Source organism: Danio rerio, chromosome 24 (assembly GCF_049306965.1).
Source record: "Danio rerio strain Tuebingen ecotype United States chromosome 24, GRCz12tu, whole genome shotgun sequence".
Lineage (NCBI taxonomy): Eukaryota > Metazoa > Chordata > Actinopteri > Cypriniformes > Danionidae > Danio > Danio rerio.
Window position 1 is genome coordinate 38,997,501 of NC_133199.1, and position 24,207 is coordinate 39,021,707.

At 34.4% G+C, this 24,207-nt stretch overlaps 1 protein-coding gene across 3 annotated transcripts in view; it reads right to left on the reverse strand.

Annotated features, from left to right (window-relative positions):
- The window catches only part of sntg1 (syntrophin, gamma 1), a 169,979-nt gene that overhangs the window by 87,279 nt on the left and 58,493 nt on the right, over positions 1-24,207 (reverse strand). For all 3 annotated transcript variants that reach the window (XM_073941012.1, XM_002666692.8, XM_068217249.2), the window contains exon 3: positions 17,605-17,654. In XM_073941012.1, the coding sequence (XP_073797113.1) occupies positions 17,605-17,631 (27 nt within the window). In that variant the 5' untranslated portion in view covers positions 17,632-17,654. The remainder of the gene's footprint in view (positions 1-17,604; positions 17,655-24,207) is intronic.

Consider the following 24,207-nt stretch of genomic DNA (forward strand, 5'->3'; position numbering starts at 1 on the left):
ATTTTTGAAAGATGTGAACATTTCTGTCACATATTAAATGACATTTTGGGCCCTATTATACACCCGGCGCAATGTAGCGTAAGGCGAGGCGCAATAGTCTTTTGGTAGTTTCAGCTTGGCGCAAGAGTCATTTTAAGGCGTTGCGCTACGCTGTTTAAATAGCAAATGCATTAGCGCTCATGTGCGATTTTTCATTAGACCAAAACAAACCCGGTCTAAACTCCGGCGCAGAGCTGCGCCTCGCTTACACACTGCTTAATACACACAAGAGAGCAATAGGCAAATATCTTTACATATGAAAAAAATTTCATATTAAGCATTTATATAGTATATAATAAGAATAGATAAAGAATATAAATATAAAGGATTAAAATATTACAAAACATATTATTTTCTAGCCTACATAAATATGAAAAATCACTGCTTTTATGTCTTCTTCATCTCGGGAGGCTTTTTCAGTTCATTCATAACAATTTGCTTTTGTATAATGTTATTATTATTAGCAGTATTATTTATTATATCCATATTTATATTTGTTTTATTAAAAACAAGCTTAGATTTGCCCACCTGTGAGGTTTTAGACCATATGGGGCAAAGCATGTGTTTTAGGATATAACTCAGGTTTTTGAACACACGTCGTTATTATTGTTCATTTATTCGTTTGCTGGAAATTAGAACTGAATTTAGAAATAGTTTTGAAACAAATCTTTGCGCTTAACAAACAAAATTAATTATTTATAGGCTAATTGATGTCTGTGCATAAAGGTTTCCCTATCCAAGAGCCAAAGTGAAAGTAGATCCATTATCTCTTATTCTCACGCAGTAGATGCTCTGTTTAACAGTTTTCTGTAAAAAAAAAAAAAAAAAAAAACTGTTAACTAATAACTGTTTGCTAGTGAAATGCTCATTTTTTCCACTTAGACTTACTTTAAGTCCTGTAAATAGCGAATGCGCTCTTGGCACGACGCAGCTGACTCTTAAAGGGAATGGGAGATGAGACTCTAATTGGTTTATTCTCAAAACACACCTATAACTCATTAAGAAAATAAACTCAACCCTTTTAGACTATGCGCCAAGCGGATTTTACCGTCCTTAAACTAGCAAAAATGCGTTCTGACACGCCCTGAAAGCGTTTGCGCCCTGCGTTTTGCGCTCTGCACATGGACCGTCAAAATAGAGCCCTTTGTGTTTAATAGTAAGTTAGACAAAGGTTATTATAGTTAAACGTGATATACATACATTAGGACTTTATTCGCATTAATCGCTGTTTTGTTGCTAACACACACTTAACTAAATGATTTAAAATGACCAGAAACAACACAATTCTTGAGTATTTTTTGGGACAACTTAATTATTTTATGTTAAATCCACTTACATTTGTTTTAGATTAAGTTAACTTGATTTGTGTTGGGACAACATGAATGAATACACTGTAAAAAATAAATACGCAAAATTTACGGTAAAAAAAAAAAAAACGGCAGCTACGGTTGCCAGTAGTAATGTGCGGATCGATACTGAAATATCGATGTCTCCGATAATAGCTTTGTACATTCTAGAATCGATTATCTTATCAAAATATCGATATTTCAATCATTTAGAGCAAATATGTATTTTATTGGAAGTAGAAATACAGCGGAAAGTACCCACAATTACCCTAGTTTCTCTGATTAATACCAACTTAGTCGGACTACTTGTTCTTCCGCCTGCAAAGTCATGTGCGTAATACGGCACTGTACAACTACAGAGCACGCTAGCTAGTCACTCAGTCCGCTGGCCTGGCACATGCAAAGTTATGTGAGGAGCTACTTTACTTCCATAAACTCAAACGATGCGGTTTGTGACACGTATAATAAAACAGAGATGTACTAATACTACAAACCTAATCAAACATCTACATAGAAATCACAAGACAGAATATGACAACGTCATGACCAAGTGGTCAGACGAGGAGGAAAGGAGGTACAGGTGCTGCTAGGGCTAGACAGACATCGCTTTCAGAGTCCTTAGGTGCAGCAGGCAGGCATCATCCAGGTACAAAGGGAGAAAATGTGGCGATGTGGCTGAATAAGGGGTCTTGGGTTTATTGTGACAATGAAAAAACAGCGAAAAAAGGTTCAAAACACTTTCATGAGAACCGGATTAACATGCCACTAAATGTAGAAGTGTGAATGTTTTTTAAGATGTTCAAGCAGGCGTTTTAAGTGATACAAGCTCAGATGCCGTCTATAAATATGTAAGTTGGCTTTTTTGTATGATAATTCTCTAACAATAAACAAGAATAACCTGTAATATGACTCGTATTCAGTATAAAGAGACACTTTTAAGTATACTACTTGTTACTTTAATTTCCCAAACAGTGATTTTTGGGCTGTATTTGAATCGGATTAATATCGCCGATACTCGTCTTCATTTTACTTGGTATCGGATCGGATAGGAAATCAGTGGTATCGCACATCACTAGTTGCCAGTATTTCACCTTTAAAAATACTGTACAAACCGTAAAAGTAATTTCTATTTTTTACAGTAATATACTGTATTTCATTAATTTATAGAGGTAATATGTCTTTACAAACATCTACACATCTTTAGTTACAAAAGTTAACACAGTCATATGCAGTTGGTGATGAGAAAGTTGCATAATGAACCAATTCTCATCACAAACAACTTTTCCCACAAGCAGAAAAGTGTATCAGTGTAAATAAGGTGCTCAGTGTCATTCACACAGCTACTAAACACAAGTACAGTAACACCCATAAAATTAAAGTCATGAAATAAACATTGTTTATCAATATTAGATATAACATAAATCCCTAATGTACATGACTGATGGGGAAACAACTAAAAAGATCATATTTATGTCAACAAAAGCATAAAAAGTGATGTGCCATGCTGGGAATTATGGGAAAGTCAATTTACGGGTATTCGCCGTATTTAACCATGTTACGGATTTTTACTGTAGCATTTTTACAGTGTTGAGATAACAGCCAATTTTACAGTGTAGTGTGGAATCTTGCATTTACAGTGTTAGCAAAAACACAGGAATTGTTACACTAAAAGTCCTATATATACCACGATTAACTATATTAACTTTTATCTAAATTGCTATTAAACACAAAATGTAACTTAATATGTGACAGAAATGTTCACATCTTTCAAAAATGACTGAATTTTTCTCACAAGCATGTACGTATTTGGATATTTTAGTGGGCAAATTAACTAAATAAGCGAGTATAACATGTGATAACAGAGAAATGATTTCCTTCACGTCCACAGGGCCAAAACTGAGAGTTCTCAGAATAAAAAAAACACCCAAACTAAAGTGCTATTTAAAGACTACAATTTTCCTCCTATCTGTTTTACTTTAAATGATTACTGTAAGGCACGAACGTTTTATTGCTGAAAATTACATCCTACAAGGCAGTTCTTACGGCTACATGACTGTTCTGTAATTTTTTCTCCGACATTTATCAACAGAAGTGACGAACAGAGAATACATATTGAGCCACATTTAAGCCTCTGACAGGACACTTTTTTTAAAGATTTGTTTGAGCAAGCTGCTAATGGTCTAATCTGATTCAATGGTTTATGCCAGGGGTCACCAATCCTGGTCTTGGAGGGCCGGTGTCCCTGGAAGTTTTAGCTCCATCTTGCCTCAACACACCTGCCTGGATGTTTCAAGTATACCTAGTAAGAGCTTGATTAGCTTGTTCAGGTGTGTTTGATTAGGGTTTGAGCTAAAATCTGCAGGACACCGGACCTCCAGGAACAAGTTTGGTGACCCCTGGTTTATGCTAATCTAAGCTAAGCTAAAAGTGCTCCCGCCAGATCTGGAGATCGGCTGAATGGATTCAAAAATATTAACTCTAGGAGACTTTAAAAATAAGCCTATTACTATTTTTGAATCCATTCATCCGATCTTCCAGGAGTACTTTTAGCTCAGCTAGCGTAGCATAAATCATTGAATCAGATTAGACCATTAGCATCTTGCTAAAAAAATGTAAAAAAAAAAAAAAGTTTTGATAATTACAAAAACAATGAAAGTAAGAATTTAATTTAAAAATACAGTTACAATACAGTTTGTAAAGTAATATTTTATGACTCAAATATTACATGAGAGACTCACTGGAGCTTTGTTTACCAAACTAGAAATTACACAACTGGATTTGCATTGTTAACCTTCAGTTAACGTTTTATTGTATTTGTATTATGTTATTAAGTTATTAGTTCTGTCATTCAACATAAATCCGCAGATTTTATTTCAAAATTCCGCGCAGCAAAAGTCCTGCAGACTCCGTCTTGCCCTGTATATCACTAGAAACTAAAATAGTAACTTTATCATATAAAATGGTGAATCAAATTAACCTGTATTACATTAAACTGACTTTGAATCTCATATATACAGGTGAAGTCAGAATTATTAGCCCCCCTTTGAATATTTTTCTCTTTTTTAAGTATTTCCCAAATGATGTTTAACAGAGCAAGAAATTTTCACAGTATGATAATATTTTTTCTTCTGGAGAAAGTCTTATTTGTTTTATTTCGGCTAGAATAAAAGCAGTTTTTCATTTTTTAAACACCATTTTAAGGTCAAAATTATTAGCCCCGTTAAGCTAATTTTTTTCTTGAGTCTACAGAACAAACCATCGTTATACAATAACTTGCCTAATTACTCTAACCTGCCTAGTTCACCTTATTAACCTAGTTAGCCTTTAAATGTCTTGAAAAATATCTAGTCAAATACTGTCATCATGGCAAAGATGAAACAAATCAGTTATTAGAAATGAGTCAAAACTATTGTTTAAAAATTTGTTGAAAAAAATCTCTCTGTTTAACAGAAATTGGGGGAAAAATAAACAGAGGCGCTAATAATTCAGGGGGGGGGGGGGGGGGCGCTAATATTTCTGACTTCAACTGTAAGTTAATTCATTTTAATAAGTTACATTTTCGGGGTGGCAGAGTGGCTCAGTGGTTAGCAGTTGCTGGTTCGAGTCCCGACTGGGTCAGTTGGTGTTTCTGTGTGAAGTTTGCATGCTCTCCCTGTGTTGGAAGTGGTTTGCAGGTGCTCTGGTTTCCCCCACAGTCCAAAGACATGCGCTATGGGTGATTAGAACAAACTAAATTGGCTGCAGTGAATGTAAGAGTATATGAGTGTTTCCCAGTACCGGGTTACGGCCACAAGGGCATCCGCTGCGTACAACATATGCTGGAATAGTTGGTGGTTCATTCCACTGTGGTGACCTCTGATAAATCAGAGACTAAGCCAAAGGAAAATGAATAAATGAATGGAGTTAAATTGTGATAATAACCAATTGGCCACATATTCTTACAGTGCATTTTTCATTAGCCAATTCTCACACAATTTAAAGTAATTATTTTACACTTTCTGCTCTTGTCTAACAAAATCACATCTTAACTAAAGAAATAACACCTCATTTGTCATATATTAAAACGGTTATTTTGAAAACCAACCCCAGTAATAGATTCACAGTGAAATCTCTTGCATTAACACCATTAGGTGTATCTACAACATCCTATCAAACCTGATAAATATTTAAAATCACATTATTATTTAGTGACTTCTATTCAGACATGTAAACATATTCCAGCCTTCCTAAAAACGTCTTGTAATTCAGACAAGTCTAAGTGCATCTGTAAACCGTTTAAAAATGTTTCTCGATGCATATTTAATAATGCCACAAATATGTTATCCCCCCTAATATCATATTAATTCAATTCAACTCTCTACTTTAAAATGCTGTATGCAACATATTGTCTGCATTTCCACTTGTCAGCATTATATATATCCTGTAAATTTATATATATATATAAACAAAAATAGTCTCCAGGGCCCAGTTGTGTTAAAACCAGTTCCTATGATGGCCAAATTGGTTAGTAAGCAGCTGCGCTCATAAAAAAAAGAAGAGATGTGGATTTTTCTGTCGAGTCTGGGCATCTGCATCACTGCGCTTTCTTGCAAAGTCAGTCAAATACTTTACACCAGGATAAAATTTATTCCATAACTTCAGTTGCTAGGACACATGCTTGATTCTGTTGCCATGGAAGTAAAATGTCAGCCATTTTTAGTGTACCCTTGAGACTTTCACTCAAAATATGCTCTGACATGGACTTTGTCTATTGCAGAAGTACAATTACCGTCGGGAAAATTGCATTAATTTGCCGGTAATTTGCAAGAAACGCCGTCAACATCATTGTCAAGTTAAATTACATGAAGCTCTAAAATAAAAACACCCAAACATAATTCTAACGTCATTAAAAATATGCTTTTCTACTGGAAAAAGAAAAAAGCTGACCACATTGTGCTGAATCCTGCGCTTCATATTAAACAACAAAACAAAAAAACAGCCAAACAGAATTCTTATGTCATTTAAAATGTACATTTCACTAAAAATAAAAGAAAGAAAAAAGCTGACCACATTGTGTTGAATCTTGCGCTTCATATTTAAAAACAAAAACAAACAAAAAAAACAGCCAAACATAATTCTAACGAGATTTAAAATATATTAAGAAATATAAAGAAACAGAAAAAGCTGACCAAATAAATGTTTAAAATGTACATTTTACTAAAAATAAAAAAGAAAAGCTGACCCCTTTGTGCTGAATCCTGCGCTTCATATTAAAAATAAAAACAAAAAACAGCCAAACATAATTCTAACGTCAATTAAAATACATTTTCTACTAAGATAAAAGAAAGAGAAAAGCTGACCACATTATCATGAATCTTGTGCTTCACATGAAATAATAAAAAAAAACACCTAAACATAAATCTGACATCATTTAAAATGTACTTTTCTTACAAAAAATAAAAGAAAGAAAAAAAGTTGACCACATTGTGTTGAATCTTGTGCTTCATATAACCATACCCCCCACCCCACACACACACACACAAAACATCCAAACACAATTGTTACAGCAATTATAATGTACTTTTTTTTTTTTTTTTTACAAAATATAAAAAAGAGAAAAGCTGACCACATTGTGTTGAATCTTGTGCTTCATATTAAAATAAAAAAACAAACAAACCACCTAAACATGATTCTGGCAACATATAAAATATATTTTCTACTAAAATAAAAGAAAGAGAAAAGCTGACCACATTGTGTTAAATCTTGTGCTTCACGTGAAATAATAAAAAAACACCCAAACATAAATCTGACATTATTTAAAATGTACTTTTCTTACAAAAAATAAAAGAAAGAAAAAAAGTTGACCACATTATGTTGAATCTTGTGCTTCATTTAACCATACCCCCCCACCCCACACACACACACACACAAAAAACATCCAAACACAATTGTAACAGCATTTATAATGTAATTATTATTATTATTATTACAAAATATAAAAAAGAGAAAAGCTGACCACATTGTGTTGAATCTTGTGCTTCATATTAAAATAAAAAACCAAACAAACCACCTAAACATGATTCTGGCGTCATTTAAAATATATTTTCTACTAAAATAAAAGAAAGAGAAAAGCTGACCACATTGTGTTGAATCTTGTGCTTCACGTGAAATAATAAAAAAAACACCCAAACATAATTCTGACATCATTTAAAATGTCTTTTTCCAACAAAAAAATAAAAGAACGAAAAAAAGTTGACCACATTATGTTGAATCTTGTGCTTCATATAACCATACCCCCCACCCCACACACACACACACACACACACACACAAAAAACATCCAAACACAATTGTAACAGCATTTATAATGTATATTATTATTATTATTATTACAAAATATAAAAAAAGAGAAAAGCTGACCACATTGTGTTGAATCTTGTGCTTCATATTAAAATAAAAAAACAAACAAACCATTCACCTAAACATGATTCTGGCGTCATTTAAAATATATTTTCTACTAAAAAAAAAAAGAAAGAGAAAAGCTGACCACATTGAGTTGAATCTTGTGCTTCATATTAAAATAAAAACACCCAAACACATAAAATCTATTTTTCTATGGTTTTCTATGGCTTTTTGGCTATCTTGTTGCATCATTTGTGCATCATGTTTGTAGTTTATTTACACTTTTCACCCACATTTGTAGTTCTAATTGAATTCATGTCCAACACGCAATGTACTGTGGCCAATATCAGTGGTTAGAGTTTGGACGTTTCAACACTTCGAATTTTTACCAGAATTAGTAAACCGTCCAGGAACCTTTAGCAAACTCTTTTCAACATACTATGATTTGGGACATATTAATTCTATCTTCAAATACTATTTACGATGGATAGTATGCGAATCGAGCTAGTGTTTGACATCCGTGTTCTATAGAGTGAATCTGTTGTCTGTTGAATAACTTTGTTTCCTCGCCTGCAGACAGGGGAATTAAAGCAATCGTTTTTGACCTAACATCTTTGTTCCTCTGTAAAAAAAAAATAAAAATTAAGTTAACCACAGTTTATTGAACCTTGCACTTCATATTAAATAAAAACCCCAAAAAACGCACAGAGAAAGAATTCTATTGTCATTTAAAATATATTTTTGTACAAAAAAAAGCTGACAACATTGTGTTTACTTCATATTTAAAAAAAGCACAGCTGTGTTTGTAAACAGATAGCAACACCTCTGTCTACATACACGAGACTTTCTTCCTCGGAGCGCTCATTAATCTTCCACACATAAGCGCTCGTCCGTGTCCCCATTTCTCAGCCCAAAAGCTATTAAATCTGTGCTCTCTGCATTCATAGTAGTCCTGCATCCCATCCCAAAGCGCATCAGTATAATGCAGGACCCGCTGAACGTCTTGAATTTTAACATACTGGGGGGGAAACAAACCAGAACAGTCGAGCGGACGATCAATATCTTTCGGTAGGCGATAGATGATGATGCATAGGACGTAAAGCACAGTGAATCTGTAATTATCACAGAATAAATCCAAGCAAAAGTGATCGAGGCCACCGATTAAGTAAATGCATGGAGTTAAATATTGATTTGAGTTGATGTAATTTGCCTGTGAGGAATCGGTCAAATCGGCCAATGTCATTTTCACAATAATTCACGATTAACGCCAGCTGTGTTTCTAGAGCACAAGAGAAAATTGGATTCTCCTTCAAAATCAGTTTGTTGTTATAATTGGTGTATATTTGCAGTGTTAGGGTAAAAACAATGCAAGCACATTTACATTTAGTCATGAGAGAGAGAGAGAGAGAGAGAGAGAGTATATACAGTATACACAGTATATACAATTTAAAAACAATATCATTCATAAAACCATAAACAAAAGTTTTTTTTATCTTATTCCCAGTCAAAAGAAATATTGTTGTCTTCCACAAATACAAAACCCTTGTTAATGCACCATTTTCTTTCAAACTCAATTCGTCATTGTTCATTCGATAATATTCATGTTCTAAACGAATTCTTGATTCTACAAAAGCTTTAAACAAAATAATTACATTAACTTTCTGATCTTCTAAGTCAGCTCTGTATGCCTTCCAGATAGCTAATTTTGCTTGGCCGAATAGAAAGTTGGAAAAAGTACAAATCTCTTTTTTTTTTAAAAGAGTACTTGTGACCATAAATAAACATTGCATTTGTAAAATTAAGTCCTAACCTGCTAAAAATCCTCTTAAACATATTAAAAATGGCAATAATTTACGACATTCATAAAAAACATGAAAAACATCAAGTTTTTTACACACAGGACAGTAAGAAGAATCTGAAAGATTGCATTTAAACAGAAACACTCTTGTTGGCAAAGAACAGTGCAAAATTTGCCATTGCAAATCTCCAGACCTTTTTGGAAGAGGGTTTTTGTATAGTAAACGCCGAGAAGACGAGAGAGAGAGTGAGAGAGAGAGAGAGAGAAAGAGAGAAAGAGAGGAAGAGAGAGAGAAAGAGAGAAAGATAGAGTTTCAACAGGTGGTTTGTCAAGCCCACTCATGAAATGTGCTCTCTTGAAACACACTACATAAATGCACGAGGTATTTTTTTATTTTTATTTTTTTGAAAAATTGTACAAATGTGTCAGGTGAAAATGTGCAAAAACTGCTGCAAGTGTTGGTTAAGGTGTCAGTTGTTTTCTAAGGTGTCTAAGGTGTGTTTTCTTGATAATTCTCAATAATAAGTACACATTATGTAATTACTTTTTTGCAAGTAACTAGTAAATTACTTTTTCATTCATTAATTTTCCTTCAGCTTAGTCCCTTTATTCATCCGGTGTCGCCACAGCGGAATGAACCGCCAATAACACAGGAAACACAGGAACGACGTGGGGTGACGACAAAGCACAACTGAGAGAATACCGGACCAAGACTAAACCAAACTAAAGCTGCGGTCACAAAGCTGCTGCAAAAAAGGGGCGGGATTAAACAAGACGATTTGACACTAATAAAGTGAGTGATTGGTCCATATTTTAAACTTCTGTCCAGAGAGGTCATGTTTTGATCATCGATTGGTCTCACGCAGTCAAGTGATGCGATTTTGCAGGTCAGAGTTCACCAAGCTTGAACGTTCCAAGGCAGCGATCTGCAAAACTTGACACACAACCTTGCGTTTCTGGTCTGACACATTCGCGTGTGTATGAATAGAAGTCTATCGGGAGAAATGTGCAGTGTGGTTAAAGCTTACGGGATATAAATACACAGAGGATGATTGAACTGATTACAAACAGGGGTGAGACACAGGTGGAAGTGATGAACATTAGCACATGGCGGGAGCTAGAACTAAAGGGTCACATGATGAAAACAAACATACATGGAGATTGAAAACCTGAGGAAGATCACATGGGGAAGGTCACATGACGAACACATGGAACACAGGATCTGACAATATATATATATATATATATATATATATATATATATATATATATATATATATATATATATATATATATATATATATATATATATATATATATATATATATATATATGTATAGATAGATAGATAGATAGATAGATAGATAGATAGATAGATAGATAGATAGATAGATAGATAGATAGATAGATAGATAGATAGATAGATAGATAGATAGATAGATAGATAGATAGATAGACAGATGATAGATAGATAGATAGATAGATAGATAGATAGATAGATAGATAGATAGATAGATAGATAGATAGATAGATAGATAGATAGATAGATAGATAGATAGATAGATAGATGATAGATAGATAGACAGATGATAGATAGATAGATAGATAGATAGATAGATAGATAGATAGATAGATAGATAGATAGATAGATAGATAGATAGATAGATAGATAGATAGATAGATAGATAGATAGATGATATATAGATAGATAGATAGATAGATAGATAGATAGATAGATAGATAGATAGATAGATAGATAGATAGATAGATAGATAGATAGATAGATGATATATATATAGATAGATAGATAGATAGATAGATAGATAGATAGATAGATAGATAGATAGATAGATAGATAGATAGATAGATAGATAGATAGATAGATAGATAGATAGATATGTATATTTACATACATCCAGTATTCTTCAATCGCCCTAAAATGAATATACACTGCAAATACAGAGATATCCAATGCTAATACTTAATGCTGGTTAAATTTTACTTATTTAAAATAAGTTAGAACACCACAATTCTTATGTTTTTTTTGGGACAACTTCATTGTTTTATGTTCAATCCACTTATAGTTGTAAAAGCAATTAAGTTAACTTCATTGATTTGTGCTGGGACAACATAAAAAGAATTGTGTGGAATCCAGCATTTCTTTACAGCGTGTTGTTTGAGCTGTGCCCTCACATTTACAAACATGAATTCACATTTCCTTCAGCTTGAGGATTATTCACTGCACACTTTACTTTTGGTGTAAAAAACAAACAAACAAAGAAACAAACTAATCTAAATAACGTAACATATTGTATATTATATTTATATTGTATGATATTATTAACAAGTAAGCAGCATGGGCTCAGAAAAAAAAATCAACTAATGCAATCGTAACCCAATACATTACTTTCTTTAAAAAGTAACTACAGTAAGGCCTAATCCTAATTCTACCCATTAGCCCTTCCCCTTACCCCTCGTTTTGCGCATTCACGCCAAGTGGTAGGGGTGTCCCAGTTCTCTTTAGCTTGAAAGCATAGGGCTAAGGGGAAGAGGTGAATAGCCCTTCGACCGAAGATTTTTCAGGACAACACTCGAAACCAAGGGGTAAGAAAATTTCCCAGAATACACCAGCAACAATGGCAGGATTGCTGAACCCGGAAGTAAGGAGAAAACAAAAATAGAATTGGGATTGGGCCTAAATACCACTTTGAAGATACTTTTAGCAGCGCAAGACTGTTATATATTGCTTTTAAAAGCAACTTCTGTCTACATTGCCTATTTATAAGGAAATATCCTGTCATGAGCCTGCCTATTTGTTTGCAAGCATGTCTACCAAATAATTACAATGTTTTAACCACTGCACCTGCAGGACTTAATTAAAAACAAGTTTTATACATTTTCATTTTAAATGGATAGGACAAAAAAAAGACCATTCTGTTTATCATTTACTCACCCTTTTGTTTCTATTGTTTTGCTGAAGGCAAAGACATTTTGAAGAATGTTAATATTTTGCGTTCAGTAAAATAAATAGTAAATAGATGTCAATAGTTACAGGTTTATAAATATTTTCAATATATCTTCTGAATTTTATTTTTGTGAACTATCCCTTTAAAAACATTGATTCCTTAAATTAATCTTCTTAATTTCTATGTGTACACTGTATTATTATGTGTATGTGTATGCTCAACGTGTGGGTGGCAAAATGTTTTAAGTTTAAGTGAATTCCACTTAAAAAAACAAAACAATAAATTATTTTATTATTTCAGTTTCTGGATTGATTTACGCATCAGTGTTGAAATGGACAAAGAGGACATTTCTGACCACTGGAAGGTGCTGTTAACCATTTAAAATCAAGAGCTGTTTAATGTATGTACATAAGCAATAAGAAAAGGAAAGGAAATACAGTTGAGTACAAAAATTATTTTCAACGCATTTTTAAAAATAATAGACTTAATAACTAACAGATTTCTTTGGTCTTTGCCATCATAACAGCACATAATATTTTACTGCTTATTTTGCAAGTCTTCAGCTTAAAGTGCAGTTTAAAGGCTTAAATGGGTTAGCAATAGAGGTTTATCCTGTAGCCAATCATAAAAATACAACTTTTATACAAATTTCAGTGTAAAAATAAGATTTTACAGAAGAAAATGATCATTTGAAATACTGGGAGAAATGTCCTTGCTCTGTTAATCATCACTTGGGCAACATTTGAATAATACATACTAATAATGATCATTTTGTCTTCAACTGTATATGATCTAAATGATACCTAAATCTTAACATATTTTATATTGTATTTCACAATAGGGTATTTTCTCCAATGGATCATAATCCTCAGTCTGATGCCACGCTGAGTTATTGCTGTCAAGCGTTTCCCAGAATGAAGCTCTATAGAGTGAATCTGTTGTCTGTTGAATAACTTTGTTTCCTCGTCTGCCGACAGGGGAATTAAAGCAATCGTTTTTGACCTAACATCTTTGTTCCTCTGTGGAAAGTCAACAAATCTATTTATTTGATCGATGCATTCCTGCCTCCCTCAACAGCTTCACCCGGCCTTTATTTGAATAGAGTTTTGCTCAACAAATAAAGCTGAAAGGTGTCTGCTACAAGTAACACAAGGACCCTTTATCTGAATCAGTGTTTCAATGTAGAAAGTAAGACATGGGTTGTTGATGTGATGATGCATTTTCACTTTCAAACATGAAAAAAAATTAATATAATAAGCATTATCATCAAATAATACAATTTAACCTAACACCACTTCCAACAGCAACCTAATATTTCCATGTGGTCTCCCATCCAGGTATATGACCATTTCTCAAGGTCCCAAGTTCTGTCGTTACAAACATAGTTTGTTAATTTGCCATTTCACAAATTCATTGTTTCAATGAACATTCGCAAACTGCGTCGCAAACTTGAGCACTTGCAACTACACCTCTGGAGCTGTTAGGAACATAGTTCCTGGCTGTGTTCTATTCCCACTTATCCCCCTATGCCCTATTCATTTAGAACATTCTAAAATTCAAACTTTAGAAAAGCATTAAAGTCATCTCTCTTAGGTGTAATTTGCTTTCAAATTATTTTTACAGTTCAGTTTTAGCGATCTTCATGTTTACAATTGCGCTCTCTTCGCGATGCACTTTGAAAACATTGATGTGATTTTAAACACAGCCGTGGCTCATGACGAAAGCTTTATGGGACCCATTATTTAAAAGCGGAATTTACGTTACGTTTCCAAAGCTTGTGTAAACAAAACACATAGCACACGTTAATGCTTTTGATTTATTATTGAGTATCATTGAGTTATTTATTGAGTATCTGTACTGTATATGACATGGGCCTGCTGGTTAGAAGATTTCTGTAGTGGTTTGTATGTGTCAAACTGTAAAAGGAGACTTTTCAAACAATAAAAAATAAATAAACAATATCCTACTTAATAATAATACAAATTTAAATAATAATAATAATAACAACAATAATAATAATCATCATTATTATTAATATTATAAGTATTATTATTAAAGTAGAATTTTTTTCATTGTCTAATAAATAATAAATGTAATTTTTTAATAAATAGCCTCATTATTTATTTATTTATATGATTTATATATGAGATTAGACTACATGTTAGCTTTTGTAAGTCATTTTATGTTTTATAATAAAATATGGAATGTTCTCAATAATATTTGTAAAGGAAACACAGGCTCTATATGTGTCATTTACATTAATGGAAAACAAGTAGATGTTTTTACTAGTGCTGTCAATCGATTTAAAAAATGTACTAATTAATCGCACCTTTTTTGAAAATTAATAGCGATTAATCGCGGTTAATCCCATTTAAAAGACTGAAACTTGTCATTTTGGCTATTCAAGTGTAAAATTCATGTAAACGCAAGACAAATACTATTTAAATTCAAAATATAACTGTTCATTAGAGTTTTTGTTTAACTTGTAACACAGATTTCTTCATGTAAACAACATACCCACAATAAACCATCAAGATCCTGGCTTGACAGCCATATTTATAACAGAAATAAAAATACAGGCATGTTAGTGCTATTTGAATTACAAAACAATCAACGCCAATAAAGAAAACAATGATTTCCAAGTTGGATTCTAAGTGGACTGCAAAAAAAACGCCAAAATACAGGCATTACAGATATGGAAAATGGAAAATTAAAATAACAATAGAGAATTAAATACCAACAGTTGTACTTATGGAAAAGTTGTATTACTGTGAGCTGAGAACGTTAATTATAAAGTAGAAACAGTTTTACTCAGTCCTCCTTTACATTCAGTCAGTTGCTAAAACAGTCCAGTCTGTTGACATTATTGGGGAACAATGTGGACCTTTTCTTTTGAATGATGTGAGCTGAGAGTGCAACGCAATCTCACGACAATTCGTAACTTTTCGATTTGGTGGCTACGGACGTTTATGCAGTTTTGTTGCTAAGAAACATGCACGCATATACACACACAGAGAGACACACACACGCACACACCACGCGCGGGACAGCGCAGCCGGAGTGACTCCCTTCAAATTCAACACGCATGATCGCATTCATCATATTTGCACTAAGCGTTCTAAAGTATTACTGTATTTCACAAGGATTCTGACACAACAATGTGAAGCAGACACTTGCATGTAAGGGGAAACACGTCAAACTTAATAACACATTTGAGGGCTCATGCTGAAAGGCAGAGGAATGCGCTGTCTGACAACTCGAGACATCATCTGTCACTTTCTGACTACATTTACATAAAACACCAATACTCTGATTTTAATATGATTAAGATAATACTCTTATTAAGAGTCTACCACATAAGCAGCGATTTTTGATTACCTTAAAGCAGGGATGTCAAACTCAATTCATGGAGGGTCGCAGCCCTGCACAGTTTAGTTCCAACCCAGCTCCAATACACTTACCTGTAGGTTTCAAACAAGCCTAAAGGACTCTAGTAGTTTGATCAGGTGTGTTTAATCAGGGTTGGAACTAAACTGTGCAGGGCTACGGCCCTCCAGGAATGGAGTTTGACATCCCTGCCTTAAAGGAACACTAAGTCACGAAATGCGGAGGTATTTCTTTCCGTTCACCATGTGGTATCAAATTCCATTAAAACAGAAGTCAAAAGTTAAAAAGGAAACCCCCAAAATAGCATGAAACGCTGAAGAGCCTGGTGATGCGTCAATAATTGTTTTATACTGAAACTTGCCTTCAAAAAGCGCTTCCTTGGTCTTATCCATATTTCTTTGCACGTTAAACACACGTCGACCACAACAGGAAATAAAAAAACTGCAACTGCGTTAATTTTTTTTAAAGCGTTAAATATTTCAAGTTAATCGCATGCGTTAACACACTAATTTTGACCACTAGTTTCTACCAATTATTTGGATTTTATTTTAAATGTGTGAGCGTGTAAAACAATATAACTTGCACAAAGAAATGATGGGGTTCTTCTCTAAATAAGTTATTACTCCCCCCGTTAAGAGCATCATTATGGGCGTTTTACATTTGAACTATTGTAGTACAAATGATGGATCTGTAACAGAGAAATGGTTTTAGGAAACACTCTTCACTACATCGTTTTTTCCCAACCGATGCATCATACTATGATAGTTCACCCGTGAGTTACGTTGTTGTTTGGAAAACGCACCCCTGGTCAGCACTGCTTAGCTTCAGTAACCTGCATTGGGCTGAAGGTTGATATGACTGTGGCCATATGTGGCCAAATTTAGTAAAAAAGCTTTTTTTTTTTTTTAAATAAGCGAAATAATTAAAGTTAGTGACCTCTTCTGATGGAGACGCAGTGCTGAGGAAGAAACAACAACGCCTCTTCTTCCTCAGGCATCTCAGGATGTGTGGAATGAGCCACCACATCTACAACTGCACTGTGGAGATCATCCTGACTGGCTGTATCACCACCTGGTATGGAAACAGCACCAGCAGCAATCGCAAAGGCCTACGTAGGATTGTGCGAACTGCTGGACGCGTAGTAGGAGGTGAGCTTCCCTCCAGGACATCTACACCAGGCGGTGCATGAGGAAAGCAAAGAGAATCATCAGCGACTCCAGCCACCCGAGCCATAGACTTTTCTCTCTGCTACCATCAGGCAGACGATTTCGCAGCATCCGGTCACCAGTTGACTGAAGGAACTATCAGGCTGATGAACACTTAACACACCTCACACAGGCTCTTCCATAACCCTCACTGCACACCATCAATATGTAGCATGCACTGCACTTTAACCAATCCATACTTGAAACAATACTGCCTACAACTATGTGTACATCTATTCATTGTACATATCGCTGTCAACACTGCCAATTTCACATTGTCCTGTTTTTTGGGAGTATGCTGTTGTATTTGCACTGTCTGTATTTTGTACTGTCTGGAGCCAGCACCTAAGCTTTTTACTCATCATAGCACACGAGCTGCTTATGATGTGACAATAAAAGTGATTTGATTTGATACAAAAATAAAACACATTTTTCCTGGTGATTTATAAATTAAAAAAATGACTGGCTATTTGTTCCACATACCTCTTCATTTGAAGTCTTGAAATCCATGTGCTAAGGTCAGGGAGACAGCCCTTCGAAAGCAAAGAAGAAGAAAACATCATGTAATTAAGACCAGTTGCGTTAGCAAAAAGCTAAATGATATTGACCTTCAATGATTAATGTTGTTTGCCATGAAAAATCATTACAGACAAATGAAGATGCATTCAAAATGAATCACTGGTTGCTCCGTGCAGAAAATGCACAACTTTGCCTTGCATGAAAGCACGCTTAGATGTGCAGAAATGTAATCACAACTCTTCACAGCAAATTTGTTTTGACAAATAACAACAGCAGATGCAGGAGGAGACATCATGCCATGCTCTTTAAAAAAACAACAACGCTTTTTTTTTCTGGAAACTTCTCAAAGAGCTGTATTTTTAGTTTGCTAACATGTGGATGGCAGAACAGATTAAGCGAGCGGAAAGTAATAACCACGTCTGAATACGAATGCAAATGTGGCATTTCACGTTTGCTCGGAGGCCTACTAAATAATTCAGTGAGAGTTATTGTCAAACAATATATCAGCCTGTTTTGGGGTGGTCTCGGAGCATACAACACCATTTCTGGTTTGCTCTACACGGTCTGCTTGAACGCTTCATTGTGCAGTAAGAATATCAGACACAAGCACAGCCTGTGGACAGGAATGGTGTTATTTGTATTAAACCAACAAGTGCTAATGACATCTTTGTGTTTGAAAATGTAAGATGCATACTAATGCAAAATTATGACTCCTATAATAGACGACCCTGGACCACAAAACCAGTCATTTCTGTTTGGAATAGCCCAAAATTACAGTGTATGAGTCAATATACTTGACTTTTATATTATGCCAAAAGTCTAAATTTAAAGTATTTAAGGTAAAATTCAGTAAAGAAAAAAAAGAGAAAGAATTTATTAAGTTGGTGATCTCTTGTATTTTCTTAAACATCAACCTTTAAAGTACATGTAAAAGTCTTGGTGTTTTACGAAAAAAAATGTACTGCCTATTTTTATTTAATTTTTTGCCTAATTGATTTTTATATTATGATTTTTATTAAGTTAGTGATCTACTCCAAAAGTCTAAATACAATCAAAGTCCTTTTAAGACATGTCATTTTACTTGGCGTTCATCTTTGAAACGCCACTCGGACAGTATTCTCGGGCATTCTGTCTGAATGGGGAAACATAAGATTCTCCAAAACTGTTAGCTAAGCTTACGATTACATTACATATCTAGAATCACCAATAAGGCTAAACGACAACCGTCTCATAGGTTTTGTTTCTAAATGTTCAAATCAAACAAAATCGGCATCTTTTCAGGTTGCCCGAGCTACCGCGCAAATGCACTTAAAGGAAACGAGATCACAACACCGACCTCATTCATGGCTGATCTACACATTATCGTCCTCCAAATAATGCTTCGTCAGATCGCTTTTAAAATATATAAATATATTTTTAAATATCTGGGTAAAAAAACGAACACTTTTTCCCCTGTTGGACACGACAGATCTCATTTTGAGAAACATTTAAAATATTTTAGAGCAGTAAACATGTTAGGCTGTATAATTGAAATTCTTTTGAAATTCTTAATTGAAAGTCTTCATTTGTTTCAAAAACACGGATTTCTACACAATTTAAAATGCCATTTTTAGATATCTTTTCTGCCGTATCTCTGTAACATAAACTTACAGATATAATAGAAATGGTACAGCAGGAAATTTTGACGGTTTTAAAACCTTGATCTTTCCAAACCTCGGTAAGCCTTGAAAACAGTTATCGTCCCATGCCTACTTCTGAAGTAATAAACAATGCAAGATGCATGCTGATGCAGAATTATGACTCATATACATAGACGGCCCTGGATTACAAAACAAGTTTTTTTTTGGGTGGGGGGGGGGGGGTATTTGCCAAAAATACAGTGTGTGAGTCAAGATAATTGAATTTTATTTTATACCAAAAAAGTAAATAAAATCAAAGTCTCTTTAAGACATGTTATTTCACTCAGCGGCCATCTTTAAAAACTTTAATTATAGTGGTCGATAATTGGCTCCTGTACTAGTAGGCGGCGCTTCATTCGCTATGTTGACCGTTAAACTTTTTCCCATTCAAAACTATACGAGTGACATGTCTTGTGTACTCTTTAGTCTTTGATACAACATCTATCCATAGACATATTAAAACAAATTATTGGATTAGTAATATGCATTGCTAAGGACTTCATTTAGACAATTTTCTCACTCAGATTCGAGACTTTCAATTAATTGTAAATACCGTCAAACTTACCAACAAGCCATACATTAATGGAAAGCTTATTTATTCAGCTTTTAGATAATGCTAAAATCTCAATATCCAAAAATATTACACTTATGACTGGTTTTGTGGTCTAGGGTCACATAGAATTATAAAATATATAGAACTGATAAAGTTATATAAGATTCTACAAATCGTCTGGTATCTTCAAGAAAAAGCAATGTTTAGATTCAGTCATAAAATTGTCAGAAAATATCCTATTCCATGGCAAAAACTGTTATTACTGTTTTGACAATTCTTCCATTCAAGTGAAGCAGACGTTTCTCTCATTACCATAATGCATTTGGACATTTTGACTTCATTTATTTTGTAGTACTTACATAAAGTGCATTAGTGGTTGTACACCTTTCAGCAGAGCTGGCTCCAGAAGTATTTTCCTATTCATTTTCCCCTTAATGTCTTTTAAACATCATTCTGAACACTGCTCATTGTCGTTCTTAACACTGTAACAGGTATAATAACTGCCTATAGTTGACCTTTCAGGCATCGGTTAAAGTTAAAGCAATTTCTTTGCTTTACACAGTTACTGATGCACCAATGTGGAATTTTTGACCGATATCGGTAACCAATAAATAGGGCCAGACAGAATCTGCAGACATTTTTTGCTATTTCTGCTGAGAATTTTGTAAAAATTCCACTTCATTCCACTATCATGACTAAAAACTTTTATTTAATTTTTACAATGCAAATCCAATTAGATCCACTTCATTAGTGAACAAAGCAACTCTCTCAAAGCAAGGTACCCTTTTGGCTAACCCAAGCTCATTCTGAAAACGTAGTGTCGCGGACGTTTCTGGAGACTGCGATTTAAAAGGTATGTATAGCTACATTTAATTTTTTTAAGCGAACTCTACGGGGCGATGTGTCGCCGCTCCGTAAACGTCGCGTACGTTGGCGGAGCAGAGACCCGAAGGGGGGCCGACGGCGACGACCAGGTTCGAGACCGGGGAAAAGCAATTTCAGAAATCAGGTAAGACAAAGACAGAAACCAAAAAATAAAGTGAACGAGTTCATAACAGGGTGAGAATGTGGTGAAATCCCAAAACGTGGTCAAAATCAGACGAGGGCTTTTCTTTTTCTGGACGGCTTTTGTAAATCGTTGCTTGGGTTTAGGGAAGCGAGCAGGCAGGCAGGCGGGCAAGCGGGTCAATCAGTAAAAACTTTTGGGTTTAGGGAAGGAGGAGGCCGCTTTATAAGAGAACAAAAACTGCACAAATAAGTACCTCCCGGGACGTATTTCGCGGTCTCCAGAAACGTCAGAGGGACTACGTTTCCAGAATGAGCCTGGGTTGCTTTTGGCAGTGGAAACTGAAGCTTGATAAAGGTAACCCGTACTGACCCGTACCGTACTGTACCTCTCAGTGGAAACGAGTGATTAAGTATCTTTTGACAGTGGAAATAGCCATAAAAGTGTACCAAACCGAACCGTACCGTACCACTCAGTGGAAATGGGCCATTAAACACAATTGGTTTAAAAATAAAACAAAAACTCATAAACTAATAAGTTGGACTAATGCAAACAAGTACAACAAATCTGTTCAAAATCATATTAATCTGTTTTTGCTTCTGACAGAATTTAATAGTGATTCTCATCTGATCCTAACTAAATAATTATGTCAAATGTCTAAAAAAAATTTAAAATGCAAACTAATCATTATGATAACAATAATGGTCAGATTTAAAAAAAAAAAAAAAAACATTGTGGTTTGGTGGAAATATGACATATCTGTGTCAGTGAGGTTCACATTTTCTGGTACACAATGATACTTCTTTAAACAGGAAGAATAAATCACCGGAGGCATTTCCTGCTGTGTCATTCCGGTGCGATTTTATAAAGGTTTTAATAATTCATGCAGCAAAAAGAATCACACAGCAGTATCTGACCGCAGCGCTCCTGTCGTTTAGCATGAAAATGCAGCTTGTACACCAGAGCTACTGTAGGATTAAAAGTGTCCAGAGGAATCACTTCTGCTATTGCATCTCCCAGAGCAGCTCTAATTAAAATCACGACCAGCGGAGCACATTTAATCAGAACAATTGTATAATTTGCACAGTCCGAAACCACTCAGCGGGACAAATATAGAGAGATTACCGGCTGCTTTATCACTTCTCCATTTGCAAGGAAAGTTTTATGACAGCCAGTAGCTGTTTCCTTTTATAAATGTGAATTAAATGTATGCACAAAACTGAAATATTACATTAAAGATGTGCAAATAAAGCAGCGTTATTATCCAATGAGTCAAAAAGATCAAAATCATCACTTCCTGATTAACTGGCGCAAAATATTAAAAGTAAAAAGGAATTTGCGGCGTTAGGAGAAGCTGCATGAATCTTTTTTTCATTTAATAAATTACTTGCACCTCAGGAGACATTGCTGACACATGATGAACACGTGGTGGTGTTTGAAGACATGTGGTGCACAGACACTTTGAAGGTAATCAACAATATAATAACACTAAAACTGAAAGGGTTAAGCTTTTTAGAATGACCAAAGCAACATTTCAGATGTTTTACAATGTGCTCGGCCTGCTGGTTTGTCCATTCACACACATTTTTATCATCACATGATCTCTGATAACAAAATCACATGACTATTTTTAATGTACATACTGGATTTTGTTCGGTAAACATGTTTCAATTGTAGTTTATGCACATTTTTTTGAATCAAATAAAAAGTTTATTCTTATGCGCATCTGTATTTTGTGCGCATTTTTGAAGATTTATTTACATCTTGGTGTTTCTATTAACGTTTTTTATGCACATATCCAAATGGCGCATAAAAATATGTGGATGGAAACATAGCTAGTGGCTATAAAAAAACACTGATAAACCAACACAAACACACGGCAATTCATAACTTTTTGATTTAGTGGCTAATTCGTATGAATTTGGAGCAATAAAATTTACATATAACAAAGACTTTTTTTTCGGTGGTATTTTTTTTACAGCAAATTAATGCAAAATATTGTCACAAGTTTTAAGAAAAGCTGCAGCAAAATCCATCATTTTAGACTGCAAAAATCTGAAAAAGTTTTGCGAAATCCTGGAGAGACTAATACTCAGTCTATTTTTCCCAATACTCATCGCACTTTTTTGAATCAAGTCTTAGGTTAAACATCAGTGTATCTCCATAAAGTGTATTCATTCATTCATTCATTTTCTTTTCGGCTTAGTCCCTTTATTAATCTGGGGTCGCCACAGCCGAACAAACAGCCAACTTATCCAGCACGTTTCACGCAGCAGATGCCCTTACAGCTGCAACCCATCACTGGTTAACATCCATACACTCTCATTCACACACATACACTACGGACAACTTTAGCGTACTCAATTCAACCGTACCACGTGTCTTTGGACTTGAAATCTGAGCCCTCGGAGGAAATCCACGCAAACATGGGAAGAACCAGCGACCTTCTTGCTTTGAAGCGACAGCACTACCTACCTCACCACTGCGTCGCTGTCCATACAGTGTATTTCCTTTATAATTTCTATCCATTTGCGAGCTTTGGATTTTCTGCTACTTACCAAAAGTATTTGTATTTGTTTATCTTTTTTTTATTTCAGTCACCACTTCATACTAAAAAGGCTGTATTTTGGGGTAAACCCAAATTTTTTTTGAAAATGATTAGCAGTGAACGCACATTTTCAAAGGAGAATGACTGATTTTAGCATTGTTTTTTCTAACAAACAAGTATGTTCCCTTACTGTATGTTTCTTAAATATCTTTAAACATATTATGGTCTTTTAATGCTTCAGAAAAGTCAAAAACATTTGCATATACAGTTGAAGTCAGAATTATTAGCCCCCCTTTGAATTTTTTTTTCCTATTTTAAATATTTCCAAAATGATGATTAACAGGGCAAGGAAATTTTCACAGAATGTCAGATAATATATTTTCTTCTGGAGAAAGTCTTATTTGATTTAATTGGGCTAGAATAAAAGCAGTTTTTAATTTTTTAAAACCATTTTAATGTCAAAACTATTAGCCCCTTTAAGCTCATTTTTCCCCTTTGTCTACAGAACAAACCATCGTTATACAATAACTTGCCTAATTACCCTAACCTGCCTAGTTACCCTAATTAACTTAGTTAAGCCTTCTAATGTCACTTTAAGCTGTATAAAAGTGTCTTGAAAAATATCTAGTCAAATATTATTTACTGTCATCATGGGAAAATTAAATAAATCAGTTATTAGAGATGAGTTATTAAAAGGTTTACGTTTAGAAATGTGTTGAGAAAATCTTCTCTCTGTTAAATAGAAATTGGGGAAAAAATAAACAGGGGGGCGAAGAATTCA